Source organism: Ammospiza nelsoni, chromosome 6 (assembly GCF_027579445.1).
Source record: "Ammospiza nelsoni isolate bAmmNel1 chromosome 6, bAmmNel1.pri, whole genome shotgun sequence".
NCBI lineage: Eukaryota > Metazoa > Chordata > Aves > Passeriformes > Passerellidae > Ammospiza > Ammospiza nelsoni.
This window is the reverse complement of record NC_080638.1, coordinates 9,161,200-9,187,411: the sequence shown is the minus strand read 5'-3', so window position 1 is coordinate 9,187,411 and position 26,212 is coordinate 9,161,200. Positions and strand designations below refer to the sequence as shown.

Sequence of the window (26,212 nt, the reverse complement as noted above, 5' to 3'; positions counted from 1 at the left end):
AACACCTTTTTTCCTTCTTAAATTCTGTTATCAGAGGCATTACTCCCATCACTGGTTGGCTTGGCCTTGGTCCATCCTGGAGCCAGCTGGGATTAGCTCTGCCTCTGCTGCAGGAAGCTTCCAGGAGCTTCTCAAAGAAGCCACTTCTGTAACCCCCCCTGCCACTAAAACCTGGCCACACAAACCAAATACAAGTAGTCTCTAGTAAAAAGTGAACATCATCAGCTAGATGTTAGAATTATTTCCCATTCTCAGTAGGCAACAATGCACTGGTAACATTGGAGCTAAGTATTGATAACAGTCAAACTAGAGGCAGCAGTGAAAATTTCTGGATAGTAAAAGGCAAATTGGAGGGACCTGGTACAGCATTAGCAGGTAAGAAATAAAATGCAATTTGTACATGTGCTGTAAATGCAATTGCTAAAAAAGAAAAGTGTCTGAAATAGATTGGGTAACAACGCTAACTGTAACAACACAGGAGACATATGTAAATATTGTGGGTTTGTGCTCTTATTTTTTATTTGAATGAAAGCAAATGTTTCCTCTTCTGTGATTGTCCAGAAAGAGAAACCAGTAACTTCCAAAGGAAACAAAGAAATAAGAAGTCTTCAAATACACAACAAATTTTTGAACTTCTCTTCAGAATTCATCCACTCCCTATAGCTGGAATTGGAAGTGTCCAACTAACTGTGAAGGAAGGCAAATCACAGCTGGGGGTTTTCCATTCTTCCTGCAGCATCTTTAACTCCAAGTGAATCAACTCCTGAGTTGTGGAAAACAAATGTGGAGAATGTGCCCTTTTTAGCAGACATTTTATGCTAGCACAATATAAGACTATTTTAACAGAAGTCTCACTGGGCCTGAGCTCTCCTGTTGCTGCAGTTAAGAATATTGTTTGCCCAGAACTGCAGAAATGCATTTCTTGTTTTCCCTATGAGAAGTGCACCTTTCAAATCAAAGTTTAAAAAAGAAATGGGAACAGCTAAACATTAAATGGAAACGCAGAAAAGGGCCTCAGACAAAGGAACAAACCCATCCTTTTTTATTGCTCCACAGCACTGAACAAATTTAAAAGATCAGTTTGAAGACATGAAGTTAAAAATGGATGTGGGTAACACTCTAATTGAGCTCAGAGGACGCTGGTTTTATACTTCACTCTGCAATATTCAAAGGAAACAAGAAGTTAAACTCTAAATTCGACCTCACTAACATGAAGATTATCCATCTGCTTCAAGACAGACATGCCTCCAACACCTTACAGAGTTTGACTTTGTGGCCACTCAAAACACTGGACCAGTCTACAAAGGCAGTGCCAGGTAAATAACAAAACATGTAGAATAAGGACTGAGTCAATTAGCATGACAAAATGACAAGTTTGTTGCAAAGTAAGGTGAGTTCTTAAATTAAAGGCAATTAACTCAAAAAGTTGAAGGAGATCCTTAATGATCCCTTAGCCAAACTACAGTTTAAGTATATTTGGAGTAAAACAGGGAGTCAATTAAAAGAATTGATTACAACAGTCAGCTCAAGAACTGTTAAGCAGGTTATCCCTGCTCATTATCACAATATAATCCAGTTTTGAACATTCTGTTTGGCAAATTAATTACCATGGTTAAACAAGATAGGAAGTCAGTCCACATCTTCAGCTACAGAAATTCCTTCCTTTTTTTCTAGCTTGGACACCTGCATGTAAAAAAGAAACCAATTCAGTAGCAAAAATAAGCTGCTTCTTCCATCAACATCTCCTACTGGTTGTAAAAGAGACACACAAAGATCAGGTTTTTATGAAGCTAATAAATCTTTTGGTTTGACCAAATGCAGCTAATCTTGTGGTGTAACACTGGAAAAAGCAGAGGATGGCCTGCAGATATCTTGTCCTTGCAGGCAGATTTGCCAGCTTTCTTCTGGCAAGTCTGAAGGAGCTGCATCACAGTTCCTTCAAATTGTGGCAGCTATTAAAGTCCCAGTGAATATTTTGGCACCTGGAAGTGCACCATTTTTGCTCTGACCATAAATCCTTTAGTTCAGACACAGCTCCAAGGCAGAAGCTACAGAGTTCCTAGGGTTGTTCTAAACCCCCTCAGCCAGGTAGAGCAGAATGACACGAAGATTCCAAGAGCAAATCTCGTAATTCCCAGCAAATGATCTTAAATTATGATCTTAAATTCCTTTTACCCCTGTTCCTTCTACAGCAAATGCAAAGGGCATTTTGCACTAAAAATGAGTGGATAACTAAATTGGCTTGACTATATCCAAAGCAGAAAAGTACTTTCTACAAATCCAACAGATTTCTCTATCATTAGCACTCCAACTTGTTTCCATTCACAAATGAGCTTGAGCTGTAACATGACTCTCCTACAGGAAAACCTGGCATTACCTAACTAAAGGTGGGTTTTATGTCAAGTTTATGCCATATTTTCACCGTCCTGTTACTATGCTAGAAAAATTTTAAGTGCAGATTGAGTCCCAGGAGCAGAATCATCAGTGGCACACTGTCCCAAAGAGTGATTCTCTTCAGAATTACAATTGTGCTGAACGCCTTCAGTAAGAAGAAACTCTTCCTATATTCCTTTTCTTGAATAGGGCAGATTTGACTCAAACCACTGCAAGTTATCATTTTCCAATCTTGCAAAGAGCTGCAGGAGCTATCAGTTCAGGTTATTCTAATCTACACAATAAAATCTTCCCTAAACTTGACTCCTGGTTCCCAGGAATAAGTTGCAATGACCACTACCCTTACAGAGCACAACTGCTATTACATACAAATCTAGTTAGAGAATGTAAGAATATCTGCACCATTAAAAGATCTTAATTACTATAAGCATAAAATAATTACATTTTGGTCCAGACCCTACAAAAACATTTTCCCAGACTCCCACTGAGACCAAAATAACTTTTGTCCTGGACTTCAGTGGGAAAAAGTCCAATGTGATGTAAAAATCCCCCACTATACTACTTTACAATTAAGTACTGCACATGGTAGCATTTATCCCAGGTTTCAAGGTAGTAAAATACTATTACAACATGTCTGGCATTTCACAGATGAAGGAATTAGTATTTTATTACATGTATAAACATATTCTTAAAAGCAACTGGGGCGTAAAATCTCTGCCAGAAAAACTTCAAGGTGCTAAAATTCTTCACCCCAGCATTTGTGCCACAAAAGAGACATTAAAAATCAATTTGAAGGGGTGGCTAAAAACTATAAAAAGTAAAGCATGGTTTCAATAATTGCCTGGGCCCCTCCACATCTCAGTGCTCAAACTGAGCATGGTACCATTACTACTGCTGTGTTTGAGCAAACATGAATTTGTGAGTCAGCTAACTTGAGATTCAAAAAAGGAATTGTTGCAGAAGCAGCTGGGAGAAGCACTCACAGTGAATTGCTGCCTCTTACACTTGCTCTCCTCACACTGACGTGGGTCAAGTCTTAATTCTGCAATTAAGCAGATCCCTTCAGACAGGTCCTGAACTGAAACCAAAACCCACAACTTGTTTCTCCCATTAGCACAGGACTTCATGAGTCTGGGTACACCTATTACTTTCAGTCCTCAGTACATGTATTCTTTTACTTTTTCTTGTTCTTGTTTTCATAGCAGTATGACAAAAAAGAACCTAAACAGCCTACACTGAAATCAGGGGATTTCACCTCACAGTTATGTGAAAAGAACAATCACAGTTATTTCTGTAATAACTGCTACCCTATGTGCTAGTTGTCTTTTCCTGAGATTCACTGGAACTGGGCTTGACCCACTTTGAATAATTGAAATGCAAAATCATTCCAGAAGCAGAAGGCATTTACCTGCTTGTCTATACACCTGAACTGCCAGGACCACGAGATGTTGTAGAGGAAAGGCCTCAGGTCGAAGCGGTTGTCCTCTGGACTGTAGTTTTCAGCGTGGTAGGAAGGAGTGAGGGTGGTCATTTTGTGCCTGTTGACTGAATACATCCTGAAGAAATGCTTAACCTTGGATGCCACCTGGTGTACAAAGAATGTAGCTTTTAACCAGATGAAGTTTCTTAGTATTTTAATTTAAAAACTGAGAGGAGCACAGTGTTTTGGAGACTGTTTTCTACTTTTACACGGTCTAGATATTCTTTCAAAACAAGAGACATTTTTTGTCTCAGAACACATAACCAAAGGCTTCAAGAGTAGTTGGTCATCTGTATTTTAGAGAACAATTTTCCCCAAGGTATAATTCTGAAGTAATTGTTTTCAAATTACTCAATTAACAAATGTTTTAGCAATTTGCAGCATGAGACAACAAGCTCCATTTAAGAGATGCAGGCCAGCTTTTCCAGCATACTCTGCTGCAACTGCAGAATAATCTCTAAACACAAAATAATGAAACTATTACTTTCAGTTAAAAGGAACCTGACCTTTCTCCAAACATGCTCTATTTTGGCAAAAGCATTAAACTACTTGATTTTTTTTTTCTCTTTGGTTTTGTTATTACCTCTCTTGGAGTAAAAATTTCCTTCCATATATCAATCAGCTTACAGAACATACTGTATGGTCCAGCCTTTCCAATTTTCCTTAATTTCCCATAGATTGAGAGCTCTGCATATGTCATCCCCATATCTGCCTGAAAATGCACACAGAAAGTCAAAGAAAATCTTAAATATGCAAATTTTAATGAATACTTTCATGGAGCAATTAAAATAATCCAGTTAAATAAAAGAAACACCAAAATGATATTGTCAATATCAAAAATACATAGTAATACTATGAGCAGAAATAAAAAAAACACTGGTATTTCTCTGAATTGGGAGATTGGAGGCCACAGAGGCCATTTTATCAGTCCTCTCCTTTTCAAAGTGATAGAAAAGAAAAGCATGTGGGAAGAAGAGTGCTTTGCCACCAGTCATTTTCATAGCAGTAAGGCCCTGACTTTCTAGTAATATTAAAAAAAAAAAAAAAAACAAAATAAATTGCATTTTACAACACCCATTCTTTTAAAATAATTCAAAAATGTTAATTTGCTGTTTTGGAAATTATTGTCAACACAGATAGGGTTCTAAGTGTCCAAAAATCTAAAATAATTCAAAAATACTAATTTGCTGTTTTGGAAACTATTGTCAACACTGATAGGGCAGGTGTGGGGAACTAATGCCTTGTTGGCAGCTTTAAAACTGGTTATAACCCACCTGTCAGTAAGCATGGTTACATACAGGAGTAAACAAGAGCTATGGGACAAACCCCAGATTTTGGGGTAAGGCTTAAAGCATTTTAATGGCACTGCTCACTATTACCTTGTTACCATAATATTTTCTGAAAAATCCCTTTGCCAGGATTTTTCTCTTGAGAAGCTGAGAAGCCTCAGAAAAGAAATGTCAACAATAATTATCTGATTGCTTGGAATGTGGTCTTGAAGTTGCTTACCAACAGGTGCATCTTTGATTGGTTCCATGTGAATTGTTTTTAATTAATGACCAATCCCAGCCAGCTGTGTCAGACTCACCAAGTCTGTCATGGGTTTTTATTACCATTCTTTTCCAGCCCTCTGTTTGTATCCTTTCTCTATATTTAATATAGTTTTAGTATATAATTTTTTGAATATAATATCATAATATAATAAATCAGCCTTCTGAGAACATGGGGCCAAATTCTCATCTCTCACCTCATCCTGCAGACCCAACAATACCGCATTACCTCATCAGTTTGAGCCACTTGTCCATCCACCAGGGGCTCCAACTCTGCAGTGGGTGGAGCTGACATTATACTGAAAGGGAGAGGGAAAAGGAAAAACATGGATTCCATGCAGTCTTATCAGTGTTGGTTTGTTAAAACAGCACTTCATCCCAAAAAATGAAGCACCTGGCTCAGACAGTTCCTCCAGTGGAATGAACAAACACAGTCACTGAATCATTGCTCACCTTCTGAGGGCTGTGAGCTGGAAGTTTTCAATGCAGTACTGAATGAAGCTCTTCAAATCAGTCTTGCTGATGCCACCAATGGGGTTGATATCAGCACTGGAGCAGTCGTACTTGGTCAAGTAACCACGGAGACTGAGCAAAACAGGAAATTTTATACAGCAACAGTTAATAATAATGTAACTGCAGCATAATATATAACCCTTGACACTATAGAGAATTTATATGTAGCATAAAGAAAGGGAGAAACAAACTGCAGATTAGTAACATATTTACACCTAAAGGGCAACACATTTAACTGCAGCAGGGCTATCCTAAAGCCATGAAATTTCCAGATGATACTTTAAACAATCATAAAGCACTGCAAAACTATCCATGTTGAGGCAATATGTTCAAAACAATTAAAATACTGTGATGACTAATTAAAACAATCTCAGATCTCAAAACACCCACACAACCAGCACACAGTACTCCCACAGCTTTAGAGGTTACCACTCCCACAATCTTACAGGGATTGCTTTAATCTTCAGATACCAGCTCTACTAACAGTACTCCAGATTTTAAGGTCTGCTTTTTCAGCTAAAAGTTCACATCTTCATTCCTAATACAGTAATTGAAAATTCAACAAATTGGGAAGTTAGCCTAGTGAATGCACAGGTAAGCTCTACTGAAAACAGCATTTTATGGGAAATGCTATAGCAATACTTTGGCTAAACCTCTAAAAAATACACAATTTCCCATTCAAGCTGATTTACCTATTTTCATTAATTTCACTGTTACCAGTGCATTCTTAGGTTGTTACCTCTTCTGAGCATAATCTACAGAGGTATTTGGTAGAGTGGCAGGAAATGACAGTGACCTGTTACACGTGGGTTTGGATTCCCAATTTTCACCAACCTTTCATCCACATTGGCTGTTCCCAGCACCAGCAGTCCCCCTGGCATCCCACGAGCCCACAGTGTCAGCTGAGCAAACAGGTAGGCAAGGACCATTCTTATTCTAGCCTGCAGAGAAAAATGAAAAGGAAAGCAAAATTTACATAGCAGAGTGATTTCTCCCCAGACACTTTTATTAATCAATTGTCTAAACAAGCTCAAGAAGAATAAAATTTGGGCAGGGTAAGCATTTTTTGTCACTATAGGACATGAAAGAACACAAGCGCACACTGCTGCTCTCAAGGTGATGAAAAAAGGAAGATTATTTTCTGACTTTAACATTCATAGTGTTCTAAAAGTGACAGTGGATTGGAGGGTGACAGTGTCACCTCTCCAATGACACTGGACAAACTAACAGTCTATCACATTTCTCTTATCAAAGAATGCAAAACAATGAGTTATTTACAGAAAATGTGTGAGAAAGTTAGTTACAAGAATGTAAATATCAGAAAGATTAGAAAATCTTAAAGAATTAGGGTGACCAAGCATGACTGCAAGAAGGATAGTCTTGTGGAGAAATTGCTGAACACAGTCAGGAAATCCAGGTTCAGTACCTGCTACTGCCACAGACTGAGGAAGTTTCTCCTGGCCAGCTGCAAACTGGGGAGTAGTTGCCATTTGCTACCTCTGATAGCACTAACAAGGATCCATGATGGATGAAGCATGCAGATAAACCATATCCTTTTATAGAGTAAATAAATCTCTCCAGTCTAATAGACAACATTTCTAAAAAGTTTATATTGCTTTTGTCCCCATTCTGAAACTCAGCTTTTTCTAAGGATGGCAGCAATGCCAAACCAACCTAGGATCCAGCTCCAGCAGAACTGTTGGTAATGTTAAGCAAATATCCACACTCCTCTGTGACCTAAACCTCTCCTGTTGCCAAAAAGCTGACAAAGAATTCAATGTTTGCTTCCAGAGCAAACAGCTGGATTTCTCCAGTAACAGAGAAAGATCAAGTCCTCAAATTAACAAAAACTATCAAACAGGATAACTGACACTCGGAAACTAAAGCAGAGTTGTTGGTCAGTTTAGAAAATAAAAAAAATCAACCTAAAGCCCACAGAACCAAAAGAGTGTGATGTGATTCAGCCTAGAGGACACACACCTGCACATTCTGGAGTGCCAGGCTCTCTCTGCTGCTCCCTCCATAGACAAAAAACTTGGGAGTTCGACCTGTCACCACACTGAAGATCTTCACAACAACTGTCACAGCTGCATCGATGTTTAGGCTGATGTGGTAGCTGAGAAGAATTCAAGCACAAGTGACTCAGCCAGCACAATCTGACTAGATAAAATAGAAAAAAACCCACCAAAAATCCACCCATCAAATGAGGTTTTAAGGTGCTAAAATCTCAGATCTGGTAGGAAGAAACTTGGGAAAGAATAACACTTCTCAGAGTCTGTTTCCAAAATTGCATGTCCTTTGCCAAATGCTTCTAAGTTGGCATCATTTTAACACTTTAGTAATAACATCTGTAGCATTCCTACTTAACCCACCTCCTACTCCTCTCTTATTTTTTTCACCTTTTTGAGTTTGAACATTTTAGATGTAAGTCTTTGCCAGAACGGGATGGTTTTTTCCCACCACTTCTGAGCTTGTACCTGCCTATTTGCTCAGCCAGCAGCTTGGCCCTGTTGCAGGTATCCTGGGAGGAGTTCTCACTAGCCATGTAGCACGTGGTGAGGACACGCTTGCAGAACTCCCGAGGATCCTCAGGGATGTAGGTCCCATCGTTCACAATCCTGCGTGCATCAGCCAGCACATCTGCATCTGAGGACAGAGCAGAAGAAACAGAACCAGAGTGGAAATTATTGTGCTCCTGCCTCTGCAAAATGTGCAAATATCTTGTATGCCCCTTGTATTCCAATCAAGCTTTACAGTGCCCATGACAAATAAGACTACTACATCTATCTTCCCAGAAAAACTTCATCTATCAAATTAAAGAATTGCTGATTTTTCTTCTGATTTTGAGCACAGAAGGGTTAAATCCTTTAGATCTACTGAAGAATTTTCATAGAAAACACGATCCAGTATGCACAAAGACTTAGCTAAAAGCATGAAGTCTGCTTAAAGCCAGAACTTAAAGAACTTAAACCATTCCTAACCATGCTTTGTAGTGCTGCTTTTAACAGAAGGGGAAAATTCTCAGAATAAACTGAAGACTACATCAGCCAACATTTGAACAATAGTTTAGACAGAAACTAGTCTGAGTTCCACATCCAGTTCTTAAACCCAAACCAGAAACTATTATGCCAATTCAGACAATCTGAATTTGGACACACATTTTTACTGGAATTTCTGAAGAGATACAAAGGACGCCATTAGAACGACAAAAAAAGGGTCTGCAATTAATAAGCTCTAGCAGCTACAGCACCCAGCTAATATTAACTTATCCATAACCATTAATAAACACAGCTGGCCAGACACACAGATTTACTTACTGCCATTCTTGACTGCCAGGCAAACCTGGTGGCACATGGAATAAACTATGCAAGCTGTAGCAGAGCTGTCAATTCCACCACTCAGAGGTAGGAGAAATCCTGCCTTCAAAACAGAGCAAGGAAGAGGTTCCACATAACAAAATAAGGAAAAAAATATGTACTGTACCACTCAGAAACACACTCCTGTAGAAGAATGACAAGCATTTTCAAGACTTCATATTGTTCAAGGCTTATGTGTTATTGAGGAAAAACAGAACAAACCACCCAGAGGAAATCCTCTAAACTCTCATCAACTGGGTAATCAAATAAGCAGTCAGTGTAAAACCCTTTGCCTAGAAAAAATTCCAGTTTTACTTTACCCTCTAGTAAGACAGAAATGCTAATAAAAAAGGATAATATTTTTCATATATACTTTACTATTACACTGAATGACAACTTCATGTCACTCTGCTGCACTCAGGAAAGCACAATTCCTAAGGGAAAGGTGCACAGAGCATACTGAAATCACACTTGGAATACAATTTTTAAGTCTGACTGAGCTACCAGTGAAAAACTCAAAATTTGCACCTTGGACTAACATCAGTTTGGGTTACCAGCAGCACAGGAAAACAATTTGGATTGTGCCTGTGGCACAAAAGAAGTTGTGCATTGCAAGGGAAAAACAAACCCAGTTGTTCTTACCTGTTTGCTGCGCCTTAAATAGTCCCAGAGCCAACATGCAGGTCCAAGGCTGAAATTACAGAACATGATTATTCTAAGAAGGTTAGGGAATAACACCTAAGCAAGTCAACATATTTACTGTGGTCTTCCAATGAGAGATTTCCTTTACTTATGTCTGAACAACATCTTATCTCTTTCTTTGAGTTTTGTTTTTTTTTTAAACCAAAATAATTTTCAAGCAACAGATTCAGCATTTGATTACCTGATCTCCTCCTCAGGACTGTGGTGCCTCCACTGGATTGGCATACAAGTAGGAACAGCTAAATCATCAGGACACGACAGAGCAAAGTTCACTTTTACTCTGGGATAAGGATTCACTTTACTTGCCTAAGCAATAGTACAGAAGAATTCAGAAGACACCAATTTTAACATAGTTTAAAAAAAACAGCTCTCTAAGATACTGTGAAAATCAAGACATGCAAATACTTCTTACATCCAATACCCATTCAAACTTATTCTTACCGCCAAGTTACGAGAGGAAATCTCTGCTCTGTAACTTCGAACATCCTCCAGGTCCAGAGTGGCAACCAGCACCTCCTGTGGAAAGGCTTTTAACATTAGATCACACTACACAAACAGATAAACAGTGTTGGGCAAAAGAAGTGTCATCAAGAAATGCCACAGCATCAGCTGTGGCAAAGGAAAAGGCAAGAAACGTTACTGGGGAAAGAGATGGAGCTTGCACATAATGTGAGGAAAGCTAGATGACAAATCTACTTTCTGAAATCAAAGTGAAACCTTGTGCCCACAAGACTGGGTCATAATTAGAACATTGCCTTATTTAAAGGAAGAAAGGGCAAAGGCTGCAATCTCAATTAACAGAATTTCTCCTCCTCATGGTGATTGCATACAAAAATGTTTTCATGAAGTTCTTCCACTGTGAGAGTTCTTCCTTCATCACAAAAGCAGGAGAGCTACTGTAGGTAATCAGATGTAGTTGAATAGCATAATTAAAATACACCCTTCTTAGTCTAGAGATATGGACCTACATCTGGAATGTTTGGAAGTGTTGAGCATAAATGTCCCAGCAGCTATGGGGTGAATACATTACCACATCATCCAGAGAGAACTGGGATCCTTGTGCAACTGTTTCTCCATTCATGGAAATCATTGCACAGCCATCATAATACAGACGATCACCATCACAGCCTTTCTGGTTTGCTAAAATATATATTCCACCATTCTGCCAGAGAAACAAACATGCAGGGAAGAGAAAAAAAAAAAAAAAGCTGTTCAGAATGTAGCACCTGACAGGATGCTTAAAATCAAAATGTTGTTTCTCTGCTCCTGCTCTCCTTACAAATTTCCTCTCCCTTTACATTGTGAATGATTTATGGCTGGGATTCTCTCTTGACAGGAGTCTCTTAGTAGCAAGAGTCATTCCCTCAACCCAAACAGAGAGAGTTGCACTTCTAAATTAAAATTCTGAGTTCAAACTGAGGTTGGAAAAAGCAGGAAGGCGATGACAGAAGCTGTGTTTGGATATCAGAGGAGAGAGCTGATACTGTTAAATATAAGCAAAGCACACTAAACTACAATGACAAAGCAGCTTTTTCACAGTGTAATGTACACTCATTGCTTTATTTTTGTGCCTACCACTGTTAGATAGGATTACAGACCAAATAATAAGTGTCTTCTCATAATTTTTCAAACACACAGAACTTTCCAATAGAAAAGCACACACCTTGGCTGTGGCAGAATTCACCAAATCCACCCGGGCATGAGCCTTCCGCAGCACGTGGTGACTCCCAGAAGAGTTGGTGAAAATTTCCACTCCATCAAGTCCCATCTCAATGTGAGGGCTGTCAAAGCAAAAGGCACAAAAATAAATCACTACTGTGTTGTGAAAACTGCAAATGTCATTAAAAATCACTGACAAACAGAAACATTTATGTCACTGTCAGTTTTCTGCATGTCTTAGCTCAAACAATGATAGGGCTTTCAAAAATACCTGTTTTCTTGCATTGCCCAGCTCCTGTGTCAAAGACCAGCAGTGGCTGCAGAGGTCAGGAGGGCTTTTGCTCACTCTGTTCTAAACAAAATGCCTTCTACTCTATAGAAGGCCAGATCTCAAAGAAAGAGAGAATAATCTTGGTCTGAAAGGGTAACATGGATATACACTGCTTGTCCCATTTTCCTTGTCTTTTAGTAAATCCAAAAACAGAACTACAAGGAGAAGATTTTTACTGCTTTTTTTTCTTTTTCCAATGTCATAAGAAAGAAATACTAAAAAACAAAAATCACACCTTCAACACACCACATCTGCAGTTACAAGGAAATCAATGTAACTGGGAGATTTGGAAAAGTATCAGGAATGTGAGCACAAGAGTTACCTGTCATTTATCTCCTTAGGTCACTCTTTTCATTCTGCTTGTTTTTGGTATTTCTTCCCTACCTTCTTGTTTCAAGCTGATTTAGTTTAACAACCAACATTTCTTTGCCATCCTGCACCTAGCCTAATGAGGTCTTTCCCATGATGTATGTATTGCTCCTAATTATATTTTATCTTACTGGCTGTTTCTGAAAGATAAATTACACAGAAGGATAATAGGCAGATCTCTACAAACATTTGATTCAGGCAGCTCCAGGGTATGTTTTAGATTATTTTTATTTCCTCTTCTCCTTTACCTGTTTGGTGCCCAGAGTTCTTCACATATTTCTGTTCCTAGGCAGGTATCTTTGGTTGCTAGCACTGCATCCCCAAAAGGAACACTTTCCTGAGGAAAAACAAGAACATTCTTACACACATGCAGTAGAATAAGCTGTTCAATTCAAAAACTTGAACTACAAACCTTAAGAAAACATAAATTTGAGTGCTTACTTATGTGAAATTAGTGACACAATATCAATCACATTATACCTTCTTTCATTTTATACCAAGTCGGATTAAAAAAAAATTTAAAAAATTCTGAAATGCAAATTTCTGGACTGATTGAGATTTCATGTTTTTATTTCAGTAGTATACAGATGCAGTGCTTTGCTTCAGGACAGGTATTAAACAATCTACAAAACAGAGACTGTCTGTTGCTAGAAATCACACTCATGCTTTAGTGGGAACTAGCATAAATTTTAGATCCTTCTGAGCAAATAAGGTTTAAATGATTTTTAATTTAATTTTTTAACCTAAAAATACATACTCAATTCTAGTCTCAAGCACAGATAAACAGTACCAAAATTGTGCAAAATATGGCAATCAAGGTTCTGTATGTACAAATAACTGAGGCAGATTTAAAATTTACTTGCTTTGCTGCCACACACTAACATAAATAATGTTAAATTATGCTGTCATTTAATGCAACTTAGAACCACCACTGAAATATATGAATCTAAATCATGACTGGCAGCAGAATTTTGGAGACTATAGTTGTTAATTGCTGAATCTGGAAGATGCAAAATTAAAAAAAAAAAAACTACAGCTTACCTGTCCAGTCACTTCCTGAATTATCCTGGGCAGAAAATATTCCTCCACATGTCTAAATCAAGTTAAGAGATTGTGAATACATCATTACATAAATCACAGCATAAAACCTGGTTCTCATCTCACCTTCTAACATTGGTTAAAGAAACTATTGAAGTTGCACAGGGCTGTGTGTGTTTAAAAAATGAAAAAAAAAAAAAAACTTCATATTTTCTGTGGAATTAATCAGAAATGCTAACATTTTAAGATAGCAACATCTGTGCTTCAGAAAGGCAATGTAAGGAATGCCCCATCCTGGCTAGAAAGCAGAGCTAACAAAGAACACACCAAACAAGGCAAACGCCAGGTGCAAGTTTCTCTTTTTGCAGGGTTACTACACAAGCAGTGCAGAACCAGCTGGGGCTCAGAGGAGGATCAGAAGTGCTTTGCTGAGACCCTGGAGCTGGAAACATTCCCTGACAACAAGAGGAGTGCACAGCATCAGAGATGAGTGCCAGGTGTGTTCTGCAGCATCATAAGGTAGGCAGCTTTCATTCACTGCAGAAGTTCTGACAGAGCTCATCCATTTCAGTGTTTGCCAGCTCAGGACTGGGATGCAGCACTCAGGAGACAAACAGAGCCCCTCCAGTCCTGAGAGTCCTGAGCTGGCTGTTCTTAGAAAGCACACACCAGGAAAATGACACTCTACACTGGCTGCAGGATCAAGCAGCCCCACTTTTTTTCCCTCCAGCTCAGCAACTCAGAGTTTGACTGCTCAATAAGCTTCCTAACCAAGCTGCAACCATGTGGCTTGGCTGACTCTGTCCTGCTGCTCTCCCCGTAGCAGCCAGTGAGTATTTGCTGTAGATATTTCAACCCTGTTGCTGTGGCTGCAAACAGCAAGCTGTGTTTTTTAACACAATTCCTAGAGTTGCCAGAATACCTTGCTTTGCTCCATGGGGTGAACCATCTAAGTTCCCTGTAGTTTCCTGAATTTGCCAGTGATATTTTTGGTCTGATCAGAAGAATCTTCCTTAAATAAAACAAAACAGAAAAACTGGGTTAACACAGGATGTACAGCCAAACAAGCCTATATATGAACACTGATTAAGAACAACTTCTTTTCTTCTTTTATAATGTAACATTTTTAAAGTTTCTTGCAGACTCAAGGGGTTTTTCTGAACTTTTCCAGAAAGCAGTGGGAATTCAGTTTCCACAAATCAGAAAAGAAAAAATAGATCATGAGAAACCTTAGTTGTCTCTCAGAATTTAGCAAATATGAAGATAAATCCATCCCTCTAAGTAGCACTGAAGAATCTTGCTTGAAGGCCAAACTGGTGCGTGAAAATATAATGTGTTACCTCACAAAACATATCAAGAACTACTCACTTATTTAAAAAGATCACTCGACAATTATAGCGAACATTTCTGTGCATAACAGGCCTGTGAAAATAAGAACCAAAATCAGCAATGACTACACTCATTAAATGAAATTATAAAAAGCTACAGAATCTACTTTACTGCAAAAACTATTCAGAAGACCTCACTGGAGGGAATCAAGCAAAACAATATGTGACGTTTTAGCTTCTAATTTTTTAATTACAGTAGAAAAAATCTGAGTTACTGACTGTGGTGTCAATCTCAGATATATCAACTACTACCTGAGCCTTAGGAACATGAGCAGCACACCAGAAGATTCCCCATGGCTGGGCCAGGTTATTTAATCAAATGTGACCTCCCGTGACACTGCCAACCCAGTTCAAAATCAAACCAGCTTTACACAATTATATCAATACTAACACATTAATTTTACAGATATAATTTATCACCCTTCCTTGTGTGTCAGCACAAGGCTTACAATGGCTTCAGTGAGTTTCACATATACTTACGTTGTCTGTCAGTGAAAACAGCCCCCACATTCCCACAAGACAGTCAATTTATAAAACCCTTTGAGTCACACCTCACACAAAGTCTGACCTGTGACAATAAGTATGAGACATTAAGATTTCCAATATATTACTGTAATTATCCAATATATAACTGTAATATATAACTGCAATTATCCTATTTCTCTCTTGAAGGGATGAGCCACCAGCAATCTTTGGAAAGATTATCTTTTAGAAAGTGTCTGCATGTTGCAGTCCTGGTCATGGTAATTAAAAGAGGAAAAGCAGTGCAGTTCCTAAGATATGTTTGAGAGTTTGGTGCAGAGCCCTCACTATCCAGAGCATGGCACAAGCAGCATTCCCTAAGGACTTATACCTTTATCACAGGTTTACAACAACAAAATAAACTTACATTCCCACATCACAGATAATATCTTGAGTAGCTGGAGACTCCAAGAGCTTTTCCAGAACTTGAAACGAATGCAAGAGTGTGTCAGACTCATAAAAGTGATCTGAGCAGCCATACCCACTGTGTATAGAAAAAAGGAGAAACCAAAAATTCAGCAAGATGAGCACCAGAACCAAAGAACGAACACTACTTCAGACAGGGAGCATTTCACCCACATACGTAATTCATATAGAAAATGAACAAGCAGTGCTGTCAACACCATCCCTATTTACAGCATTTAAAACTCTGCAGCGTTCTATATCACCCCATGATATTCCCTCCAGGACAGCAGGCAGAAATCAAAGCACTACAGCTCCCCTGCAGGGAAACTCACTGAAATAGGTTAAAAATTGTCGCTTCCAGTCAGGTTTCCAAGACAAGAGACCCAGTCCTGTGCTCACCACTACAGTGATTTTCTTTGCCCCTTTGACGGCCGCACGCTCCAAGCACGGCTCTGGGCACTGCAGCGCCTCGGGGCCAATGCTCTTCCCGACTGTTCTTGCACAGTTCACTGGAATCGCACCAAAGCAGAGCCAGCAAAGCGCCCTTACCAGATTTCGAGCTCTGGCCCAAGCCGGTACCGGGCTCCTTTGCTCTTGGCGATGTCGATACCTGGAAAAGTGTTGGGAGTGCAGTGCGTGAAACAGACAAGGGCTGCGCTGCGCCGCCCGCGGTGGGAGGGAGGGAATGAGGGAGGGAAGAGGCTCCTAATGGCCGGGGGCAACCAGCCAGCCAGCCATCTGGACACTCACTTCTGAAAATCCTCTCCAGGTTGCCCTCAAAGTCTAGAGCCCACTGGTTCAGGGCGCAGGTGGCCACGGTCACCGCCCGGCCCATGACGGCCCCGCCGCCTTCCGCGCTGCTTCCGGGGCGGTGCCGGGCTGGGGCTGCCGGTCCCGGCTCCGGTCCCTCCTCCCGGGCCTGCTGCGGTCCCTCCTCCCGGCCACTCCTCCCGGTCCCTTCTCACAGTCCCTTCTCCCGATTCCTGCTCCGGCACCCGCAGCAGCCCCTGCACCGTCAGTGCTCCAAGCACGGGCTCTATGCAGAGCCGCTGCCCACCCGCGCTGTGGCGCCTCCGACGCCGTGCGCTGCTGCACGCCGTTCCGCACTTTCCGCAGTTTTATCTCCACAGAGCCCCGGATAACGGGAATGCAGCCGTAGCCCGTTTCTTTAGCCTGCAGCTTCTTTTAAGAAGTGTCCCTCAAACCGAGTTCAGAGTTCGGGTGCTGAAGGTAACTGAAACAGGGTGTTGTTCTCATTTCAGCATGATCCCAGCAGCTGTCAGGGTGCCTTCAAAAGCCAATCTCCTCTCTTATGTCCCTCATGACATATTTTGCTGCTGTGAGCCGCCTTACACGTGGGCGGCCTTCTTTCTGTACTAGAATCAGAATTATTTAGGTTGGAAAAGACCTGTAAGATCACTGAGTCCAACCACTAATCCAGCACTGCCGAGCACACCACTAAAGCTTAGGACTAAAGCATGTCCCCAAGCACCACATACACACGGCTTTTACCTCCAGCAATGGTGACTCCACCACCACCCTGGGCAGTCTGTTCCAATGCCTGCCAACACTTTCCATGAAGAAACTTTTTAATCTCTGATCTAAACAGGCCTTGGCACAACTTGAGGCCATTTCCTCTTCACTTGTTGCTTGTCAATTGGGAGAAGTGGGTACAGGCTACAGCTTCTCTTCAGGGAGTTGTAGAATGAAAGGTCCCTTCCTTGAGCCTCCTTTTCTCCAGGCTGAGACTGCATCCCCCCTTCCTCCCCCAGGTCCATTCCCTTCTCTGGACACACTCCAGCAGCTCAAAGTCTTGAATTACGGTGCCCAAAACTGACCCCACAATTCAAGGTGGGGCCTCAGCGGTGCCCAGAACACAGGGATGGTCACTGCCCTGGTCCTGCTGGCCACGCTACTGCTGACAATGACAGGATGCCATTGTCTTTCTTGGCCACCTGGGCTCGTGTTCAGCAGCTCTCGGCCACCACCCCCAGGTCTTTTTCTGGAAATCGCACAGAGCGGTCAGCGCAATGTGGAGAACTTAGTAACGCCTCAAGGCGGCTCAGTCTGGCTTAGGGGATCCATGCTGTGACCCAAGTGCAGATGTAACCTATTTCCCTGGACACCATTTTCCCTTTATCGGCGCGCCGGGGTTTAGCCGGTGCGCCGGGGTTTATCGGCGCGCTGGAGTTTATTCGGTGCGCTGGGGTTTATCCGCGCTCGCTCCCGGCGGAGCGCAGGTCCCTGGGCAGGGGGCGGGGCCCGCGACCCTCGCGCTCCTCGGCCCATGGGACGAGCGCGCGCCACCAATGGGGAGCCGCTGAATGGGCGGGCCGCGCCGGGGATTGGCTGAGGCCGTGGGGCGGGGGCGGGGCCCGGAGGGGCCGATTGCGCCCGAAGGGGCCGCAGGTGGGACGGAGGCGGAGCCGGGGTGGCCGTGGGGAGCGGAGTGAAAGTGGTGCCCGGTCAGTGATCCCTGATCAGTGATCTCCTGCCAGTGATCCTCGGTGAGAGAGCGGCTCCGGCCCCGGCAGGTGAGTGCGTTCCTTCCTTACCATGTCTGGGATCCGGCCTGGAAGGGAGCAGCCGTGTGGGCAAAGGGAAGCGGCGAGCCTCACATCGCTTCTGAAAAGAACCTGCGGGAGGAGGACTGAAGGAAATGGCCTAAAGGCGACGTAGTGGAGATTGGGGTTTGATGCGAGAGAGTTTTTTGTGGTCAGTCGTGGGAACGGGTTGCCCAGGGGAAGGTGGATGCACAGGGTAGGGCCGGGCTCAGTCCATAGATAATGGACTAATTGGGTAATGGATTAATGGAATAATTATCCGTCAGATAGTGGATCGGGTTCGCCGTGATGAGACACGTAGAGCTGGGAGGTCAGTCCATAGTGCCAGTTATAGGATGATGATCTTTAGCATAACAAGTGTTGGATCAGAATGAAAGAAAGCTACAGTGCATGTTCCACAGAGATAGCTGAGTGGTGCCGAGTAAATAATTCTCCATTCCCACTGATTTTTTTACTTAGATGGGATTATGTCTTGTTTTCTATGGTGTAAATGACATATATGGAGCAAGGACTCTGTATCTAATTGACGGGGTCCCTTACCAATAATGTTACAACAGTAACAATTTCTCAAATTTAAAAAGGCAGTTAAGTTACAAAGGTTTAGGACAATGTGGTGCAACATTTTTTTCTCCTTTTACGTCTACATGTAAGTAGTAAGTGATTTATTATCTGTACATCTTAAAAGAAATTTCCAGTTAGTGAGAAGTTTAATGGATTACTTGGGTATCAGTGTTTTGATTAGGTTTTTCTGAATGTAAGTTCATAGGGAATTAATTGGTGAAAGATTTTTGCTTCCTGTCCTCCACCCCTAAATTTTGTGTGGTCTGCAGTCTATGTAATAGATTTTAGTAACATTTATTTGTGATTCTCTTGTAGAGGTATAAGAATTATTGAGAACCAGCTGGAGTAATGGGATTCATATTTTCATTCCTACAGGACATCATGGCAGCCCATCAGGAGAAAAAACTTGCTGAAGAAAGAAAACACCAAAACATGCAAAATGATACTCAAACATCTCAAGGCCAATGGGGGAGAGCATGGTGAGAGAGGCCAATGACCCCAAGTAGTCCTTGTATTTCCAATTGCTTCATTCTTACTCTTAGAGATGCTGTATTCCTTTTAAACTTCCCTCTGTTAGTAACAGCTTTTTGTGTTGCTCTGCTCCAGAAAGCTCATGGGTAATTTGCTGTAGCAACAGGTGCTGAAGAAAAGTTCTTCAGGTTTTTTAAGGCAGAGAGTTTTCCAGACGGTTTGGGTTAAAACACACTCCTTGCAAAAAAGAAAAGCAAGTCATAAAAATTGGTCAAATTTCTGGTTCTTTCAAGGAAATAAATATTTCCTGAGGTTTGGAAAACAGGCATTCTGGCATCTGTGGCTTTCCCTGCTGACAAGTCCTGCTGCAGCAAGTTTTTTGACTCATGTCCCAGCTGTCAAAGAGTTGGGCAGGTATTAGTAGGGCATTGTACTGCAGCTGGGAGCAGCAGCAGCGGCACAGGAAATCCAACGTATGGCTGTCCAAGGTCTGTCTTTTCCAAGTTTCCAAGCTTTGCATAATGTTCTTGGGATTCCATTATCACTTCCAACTGAATACTCCACCAGTTAAAGCCATGATTGCCATCAAAAAACATGAAGTCTGTAGTAAAAGTCTGGTTTTGGGGGGGGAGTTTTTGTCTAATCTCTTGCTCTGGTCAACTAGCATAGTTTTAGAGCAGTTTGTGGCAAAGTATGTTCCTTGCTGAGCTTTTTATGGCTGTTTGACCCCCAGACATGTCTGTGCCTTGAGCACACATTTCCAGTTTTCATCCAGTTAAGTCTAGAAGGTGCACTGAAAAAATTGTCTGTAATTCATCTGTCTGAAACCTGGGGAGACAAAATGCTCTGTTTTGGATTACAGGGAGGTGGACTGGTTTTCCTTGGCAAGCATCCTTTTCCTGCTGATGTTTGCACCACTGATTGTGTATTACTTCATCATGTCCTGTGACCAGTACCAGTGCTCTCTGACAGATCCACTCGTGGACTTGCTGACTGGGAATAAGCATCTGTCTGACATTTGGAACAGGACTCCCATGCTGACCTACAGGGCTGCTGCCATTTATTCCCTTTGGGTCACTTTCCAGGTACATTACCGAGCTATGATCTGGATGCAGTGTCTGCTTTCTCCCACAGGTGTTGGATGAATCCTTTTACACAACGGTTGCACTGGCATTTACTCTTTGGTGTTTCACAATTTCCAAGGTGTTATGTACTTGGAAAATAAGTATAATGGGAATATACAAAAATATTCCTTGCGTGACATATTCCTTAATGAGGTTTTTAAGAAAAAGCACAATATATAACAACAATATCCATTTGTTTTAAATTAATACACAAGAAATAAATCAAAGGACAAGGATCTGAATGTAGTTACCAACTGTCCTCCCTCCCCACCAAAAAAAGATGACAGCCTTACATGAAATACATCTTTAGAGCTGTAGAGTAGCTTAGATGTATTACTAGCCTAAAAGCACAACACCTAAATATTGCCATTTTGTCTTACCCAATACTTACTAGAAACTTAGGAGAAATGTTATATTTGGTATTAATATGTGAGGGATAGTGTTTTGAGGGATTTTGTCTTGTCTGTACTTAGTGTGAAGGCATTCTCTCTCTTTTAGGTGTTTTTGTATGTGTCCATTCCTGATTTCTGCCATAAATTTCTGCCTGGATATGTGGGAGGTGTACAAGAAGGTGCTGTCACCCCTGCTGGTAAGGTCTTCCTTGGAATACATGCACACCATGTAATCTTCTGAAATTAAAGTATTTCTGTTCTTAGAATCTTTAATAACCCATGTGTAACCAGAGGAAACATAGACATAAATGCTCTCACCTTCCTCACATGTTCAGTTCAAACAAAACTAGAAAGCAATCTAGGTCATCTTTTAGAATAAGTTATAGCATTTCTATCTCTTATAATTAGTAAAACTCTTGATCTGGTAGGCACCACACCAGCAATGGAAAAGTACTGGTTGATAGTTTTGGTACTTAATATTGTCAGTGGACTATTGCTGGTATTTGACAAGATAGTTTTACCTGCTCAAGCTCCCTTAACCCAAGGGACTTGGACAAAATGTGTGATGTGAACTGTTACTGGTGGCTTGTTATTCTAGTCAGTTGTGGGGAAAGTCTAAATTCAGTTTTGTGAGGAGAAAAACTCAGTAGAACAAAGCCTGATGGGTGCAGCAGAGTCTAATGGAACTTTCAGAAAATTAAATACCTTTCAAGGTATTTAACTGGGCAATGAGGAGAGAGAGGTTATTTAATGAGCACTTGATTGAGCTTCTGTGTATTCTGTGCATATTAATTAAAACCTGCATTAATGTAGGGTCACTAACACTCCATTTTTTCTTCATATTTTAGGTGTTGTGAATAAATATGAAATAAATGGACTTCAGGCCTGGATCATTAGCCATGTGCTTTGGTTTGCAAATGCTTATTGCTTCCACTTCTTCTCACCTACCATCATTTTTGACAACTGGATTCCTCTCCTGTGGTGTGCCAATATCTTGGGATATGTAGTGTCCACCTTTGCAATAATCAAAGGCTACTTTTTCCCTACTAATGCAAAAGACTGGTATGTGGATTTTAGTAGTGAGAGAATACTAGGTATCAGAGATTAAAATTGTTAAATAGAAATAAGATATATAAATTGTATGACAGAGTATATTTCACTGGCACAGAGAACTAGGCCAGTGTATGGCAGTGATTCATTCCTTCACTAGCACCATCCCCTATGTTTCTTGCTCCACACCATGGATCTGGCAGCCTCAATGTAACATATACACCCATCCTAAAAATAGTTATACTTAGACTGTTCAGAAGTGTTACCAAGAGTAAACTCAGGCACCTCTGCAATTCTACAATTTAGGTCTATTAATGTAATACTTTGATCGGGCCAGTTTGTGTTACCTTGCACAACATTACATGGTTTTATGATTTTTATTATCACTACATTCTTGATCTGAGTTGTGTAGGCAGAGTAGCAGTTAGCTGTATTTGTATATAACTTAATTTTTTTTTACAGCAAAATCACTGGCAACTTCTTTTATGACTACATGATGGGGATTGAATTTAACCCTCGAATAGGGAAGTGGTTTGATTTCAAGCTGTTCTTCAATGGGCGCCCTGGGATTGTGGCCTGGACTCTTATCAACCTCTCCTTTGCTGCCAAACAACAGGAGCTGCACGGTGAAGTGACAAACTCCATGATCCTTGTCAATGTCCTCCAGGTAAATTCTGAGGAGGAAATTAAGAAACAAGTTGGGAAATAAGCTAGTATGAAAGTAAGAAAAAAACTCCTTCCACGGAAATGAAACTGAGGCATTTTTCCTGGCCTGAAACAAGCTCATTCAGCAATGGGACTTCAAGTTTGAGATCATATCGCAAGGCAGAACAGACATTAAGCTGATGCTGTTAAACAGGGTAACTGGTGACAGTGCTCTGTTATTAATGTGAAATTATTATTTGCAGGGTATTTATGTTCTGGACTTCTTTTGGAATGAAGCCTGGTACTTGAAAACCATTGATATCTGCCATGACCATTTTGGATGGTATTTGGGCTGGGGAGACTGTGTTTGGTTGCCTTACCTCTATACTTTGCAGGTAAAAATGTGTACACTGTGTATTTGGGCTAACAGGAGTGAAACTTTCCAGAAACATTCTTTCTAGAAGTTTAATTGTACCTGAAATGTTTCTGTGTAGTCCCACTGTTGAGAAATTATTGCAACATTCTTTGTAACAATTCTCCCGTAGGAAGGCTTCCTGTCCCGGCATGGCTTTGACATCTTGTCCTCTCCTTCCCTTCTTTTTTGCTCGTTTCTGTCATTGACAATTGTGTCTGCATACTTTTCTAAATCGTTTCAGTCTCCTTTCTTTTTACTCCTTGTTGAGGGTCTTATGGTTAGTGGTGGTTTGTTTGTGTTTTGTTCCTTGGATTTTTCCTTCTGTCCAGTTTGCATCCTTGCAACTTCTCTCTTCTTGTTTCAAGGAATTGATCTGGCATGCTGAGCCTCCCTTGGAAGTAAATAGCTGATTGTTTTTTGTGCTCCCCAGGGTCTGTACTTGGTTTACCATCCCGTCCAGCTACGCACAGATTATGCCATGGGGGTCTTGATGTTGGGCTTGCTGGGTTATTACATCTTCAGAATGACCAACCACCAGAAGGACCTGTTCCGTCGCACCAATGGCAACTGCAGGATCTGGGGGAAGAAGCCAGAGTACATTGAGTGCTCCTACATGTCTGTGGATGGCACCAAGTACTACAGCAAGCTGATGACCTCGGGATTCTGGGGCTGGGCACGTCATTTCAACTACACAGGAGACCTGATGGGCTCGCTAGCCTATTGCCTGGCTTGTGGCTTTGAGCACCTGCTGCCTTACTTCTACATCATTTACATGACCATCCTGCTCACCCACCGCTGCATCAGGGACGAGCACCGCTGTAGCAGCAAGTATGGGAAGGACTGGAAGTGCTACACCGCTGTAGTGCGCTACCGGCTCCTACCCGGGGTGTTTTAAGGCTAAAATATGCAGGATGCAGGGGAAAGAAAAAAGAAGAAACGTGCAGGCATACCATGTTTAAAGTAACTGAAGTGAGGCACTGAACTGCACCATTTTTTTAGAAGACTCTTGTAATTGGAATACCCCTCTGAATCACCCCATTCCCAAATTAACTTGGAGTTTAAGAAAAAATGCTGTGTATTGAGACTCCTGAGAAATCCCAAAGCTGGGAGGTAGCCTTACCCTTGGTGGTAGCAGGGTTCTGGAAGCAGTTTGCAGTGATTCAGGAGAGAAGAAAAGAGTTCTGTCACCTCTTTAGGAAAGAGGTTTTCTGATGCAGCTGCTTGTGGCCATCAGAACCTACAATTGAGAACAGCTGCAAAGGCGGTTTGATTGTTGATTGCTTGTCAACACATGAACAGTGGAAATACTGAAGCAGCTGTTCTGAAATAACTGTTATAATCTAAAACAAAAGTGAAAACTGTGCTAAATTAGTGCAATTTTCAGCACCTGACAATATAGAACATGACCAACTGAATTTTATTTTGCTACTGAAACCAGTGAAACTACTGAGCTGAGCGTCCTTGGGCTGGAGTAGAGTTACTTTTTTTTCCTAGTAGCTGCTATGGGCATAGTTTTGGATTTGAGCTGAGACAATGTTGATAACACAGGGGTGTTATCCTGAGCAGTGTTTACACAGCATCAAGGCTTTTTTTGCATCTCACCCCCACCCACCAGGGAGTGGTCTGGGTGAGTACAAGGAGCTGGGAGGGGACGCAGGCAGGACAGCTGACCCAAGGAATATGCCAGGCCATATGGTATCGTGCTCAGCACATAAAGCTGGAGGAAGAAGGAGTGGGGGATGTCAGGAGTGATGGTATTTGTCATTTCAAGTCACCATTACACGTCATGGAGCCGTGCTTTCTTGAAGATGGCTGAACATCTACCTGCAGGGGGCAAGCGTGGAATAAATCCCCTATTTTGCTTTTTTTGTGCGCAGTTTTTCCTTAACCTATTAAACCATGTTTATCTCAGCCTGTGAGTTCTTTCCCTTTCCTGATTCCCTCCCCCATGCCACTGTGAAGGAGGGAGCAAGGAGCTTTATGGGGATGTGTGGCATTCACATTCTCTGAAAAATCCCTTCGCCCAGGATTTTCTCCAAGGAAGATGAGAACCCTCAGAGAAATAGGAAAACAATAATTATCTCATTTGTTTCTCCTGTCTTTAGATCATGTGGAATGTGTTTGAGATTGTTTACCCATAGGTGATTGTTTCATTGGTTTCTGGTGTGAGTGTTTTCACTCAGTGGCCAATCAGTGCAAAGCTGTGTTGAGATTGGAGAGAGTCACGACTTTTCATTATTACCTTTTTAGCCTTCTGTAAATATCCTTTCCACATTATTTAGTATAGTTTAGTGTAGTATCCATTAATATAATATAGTGTCTTAAAATAACAAATTAACTGCCTGAGAACATGGAGTCAGACTCATCATTCCTGCTTTCATCTGGGAGCAGCACAAATGCAATAGTGGCAGTTTGAGTGTGGGAGGCATGTGTGCCGTGATGAATTTCTGGAGGTGGCCGCCACCCTGAACTTCTGCGCATCCTGCGCAATACAGAATTTCAGGAGCCAGCAGGCCACTCTGGGCAACAGGCGCCCAAATTCCAAAGCCACCACTTTTCCCTGGGAAACAAAACTCACCAGCCCCGGTTCCTCATGGCAGATTGCAAGAGGTACTTGGCCCTGTCAAACCAGCCCAACTTGCAAGTGGTGCCAGCATAGGTCTGGGAAGCATCTTGGACATTGCGGAATTTCAGGAGCCAGCCGGCCACTCCAGGCCACAGGCCCCCAAACACAAAGCATGGTATATTACCCTGGCAAACAAAATTTTCCTGCCTAGCTTCTGCATGGCAGATTGCAGGAGCCACTGGGCACTGTCTAAATCAGCTTGGCATTCATGTGGTGCCAGCGTGGGACTGGGATCCGTCCTGCATATCATGGGATTTCAGGAGCCACCAGGCCACACTCGGCCACAGGCCCCCGAACACAAAACAGGAAACTTTTCCCTGGCAAACAAAACTCACCTGCCCCGCTTCTGGATAGCAGATTGCAGGATCCACTGGGCACTGTCAAACCAGCCCGACTTGGCAATGGTGCCAGCTTGGGTCTGGGAACCATCCGGCGTATCGGGGAATTTCAGGAGCCAGCCGACAACTCTCGGCCACAGGCCCCCAACCAAAAAGCAGGGCCCTTTTCCCTGGCAAACAAAACTCACCTGCCCGGGTTCTGGATGGGAGATAGTAGGAGCCTCTTGGAACTGTCAAACCAGCCCGACTTGGCAATGGTGCCAGCTTGGGACTGGGAACCATCCTGCTTATAGTGGAATATCAGGAGCCAGCTGGCCAC

At 41.8% G+C, this 26,212-nt stretch overlaps 2 protein-coding genes across 5 annotated transcripts; one reads left to right on the top strand and one right to left on the bottom strand.

Annotated features, from left to right (window-relative positions):
• Positions 1–488: 488 nt before the first annotated feature.
• NADSYN1 (NAD synthetase 1) lies at positions 489–16,548 on the bottom strand. 4 transcript variants are annotated; one of them, XM_059474126.1, is made up of 22 exons: positions 16,458–16,548; positions 16,257–16,317; positions 15,670–15,786; positions 14,761–14,814; positions 14,315–14,404; positions 13,396–13,447; positions 12,603–12,691; positions 11,659–11,776; positions 11,026–11,157; positions 10,437–10,511; positions 10,177–10,301; positions 9,936–9,984; positions 9,255–9,357; positions 8,415–8,583; positions 7,918–8,053; positions 6,772–6,878; positions 5,878–6,009; positions 5,654–5,723; positions 4,458–4,586; positions 3,803–3,979; positions 1,608–1,683; positions 489–1,157 (listed from the first exon to the last, which is right to left on the bottom strand). In XM_059474126.1, the coding sequence occupies exons 1-21, from the start codon at positions 16,540–16,542 to the stop codon at positions 1,630–1,632; spliced, it is 2,124 nt and encodes a 707-aa protein (XP_059330109.1). In that variant the 5' UTR covers positions 16,543–16,548; the 3' UTR covers positions 489–1,157; positions 1,608–1,629. The 4 variants fall into 4 exon arrangements, with proteins under 4 accessions (XP_059330109.1, XP_059330107.1, XP_059330106.1 ...); XM_059474124.1 differs by having other exon boundaries at positions 489–763; XM_059474123.1 differs by having other exon boundaries at positions 489–1,683.
• A 1,536-nt stretch (positions 16,549–18,084) lies between these two features.
• DHCR7 (7-dehydrocholesterol reductase) lies at positions 18,085–24,840 on the top strand. Its single transcript, XM_059475260.1, has 8 exons — positions 18,085–18,241; positions 19,208–19,311; positions 20,166–20,388; positions 20,926–21,016; positions 21,668–21,881; positions 22,332–22,536; positions 22,778–22,909; positions 23,360–24,840. Exons 2-8 carry the CDS (start codon positions 19,214–19,216, stop codon positions 23,822–23,824), a joined length of 1,428 nt encoding a protein of 475 aa, XP_059331243.1. The 5' UTR covers positions 18,085–18,241; positions 19,208–19,213; the 3' UTR covers positions 23,825–24,840.
• Positions 24,841–26,212: the final 1,372 nt, after the last annotated feature.

Bases quoted from the DNA above. Each gene is read 5' to 3' on its own strand.
- NADSYN1 (XM_059474123.1), bottom strand. From the start codon at position 16,542: ATGGGCCGGGCGGTGACCGTGGCCACCTGCGCCCTGAACCAGTGGGCT. The intron at 10,512-11,025 runs GTAATGTATTCA...GCCTTTCCACAG, and splicing joins AGTTCTCTCTGGATGATGTG to GAGGTGCTGGTTGCCACTCT. The intron at 4,587-5,653 runs GTAATGCGGTAT...GTGCATTTTCAG, and splicing joins AAGTGGCTCAAACTGATGAG to GCAGATATGGGGATGACATA.
- DHCR7 (XM_059475260.1), top strand. From the start codon at position 19,214: ATGGCAGCCCATCAGGAGAAAAAACTTGCTGAAGAAAGAAAACACCAA. The intron at 20,389-20,925 runs GTACATTACCGA...TCTCTCTTTTAG, and splicing joins CCCTTTGGGTCACTTTCCAG to GTGTTTTTGTATGTGTCCAT. The intron at 21,017-21,667 runs GTAAGGTCTTCC...TTCATATTTTAG, and splicing joins AGGTGCTGTCACCCCTGCTG to GTGTTGTGAATAAATATGAA.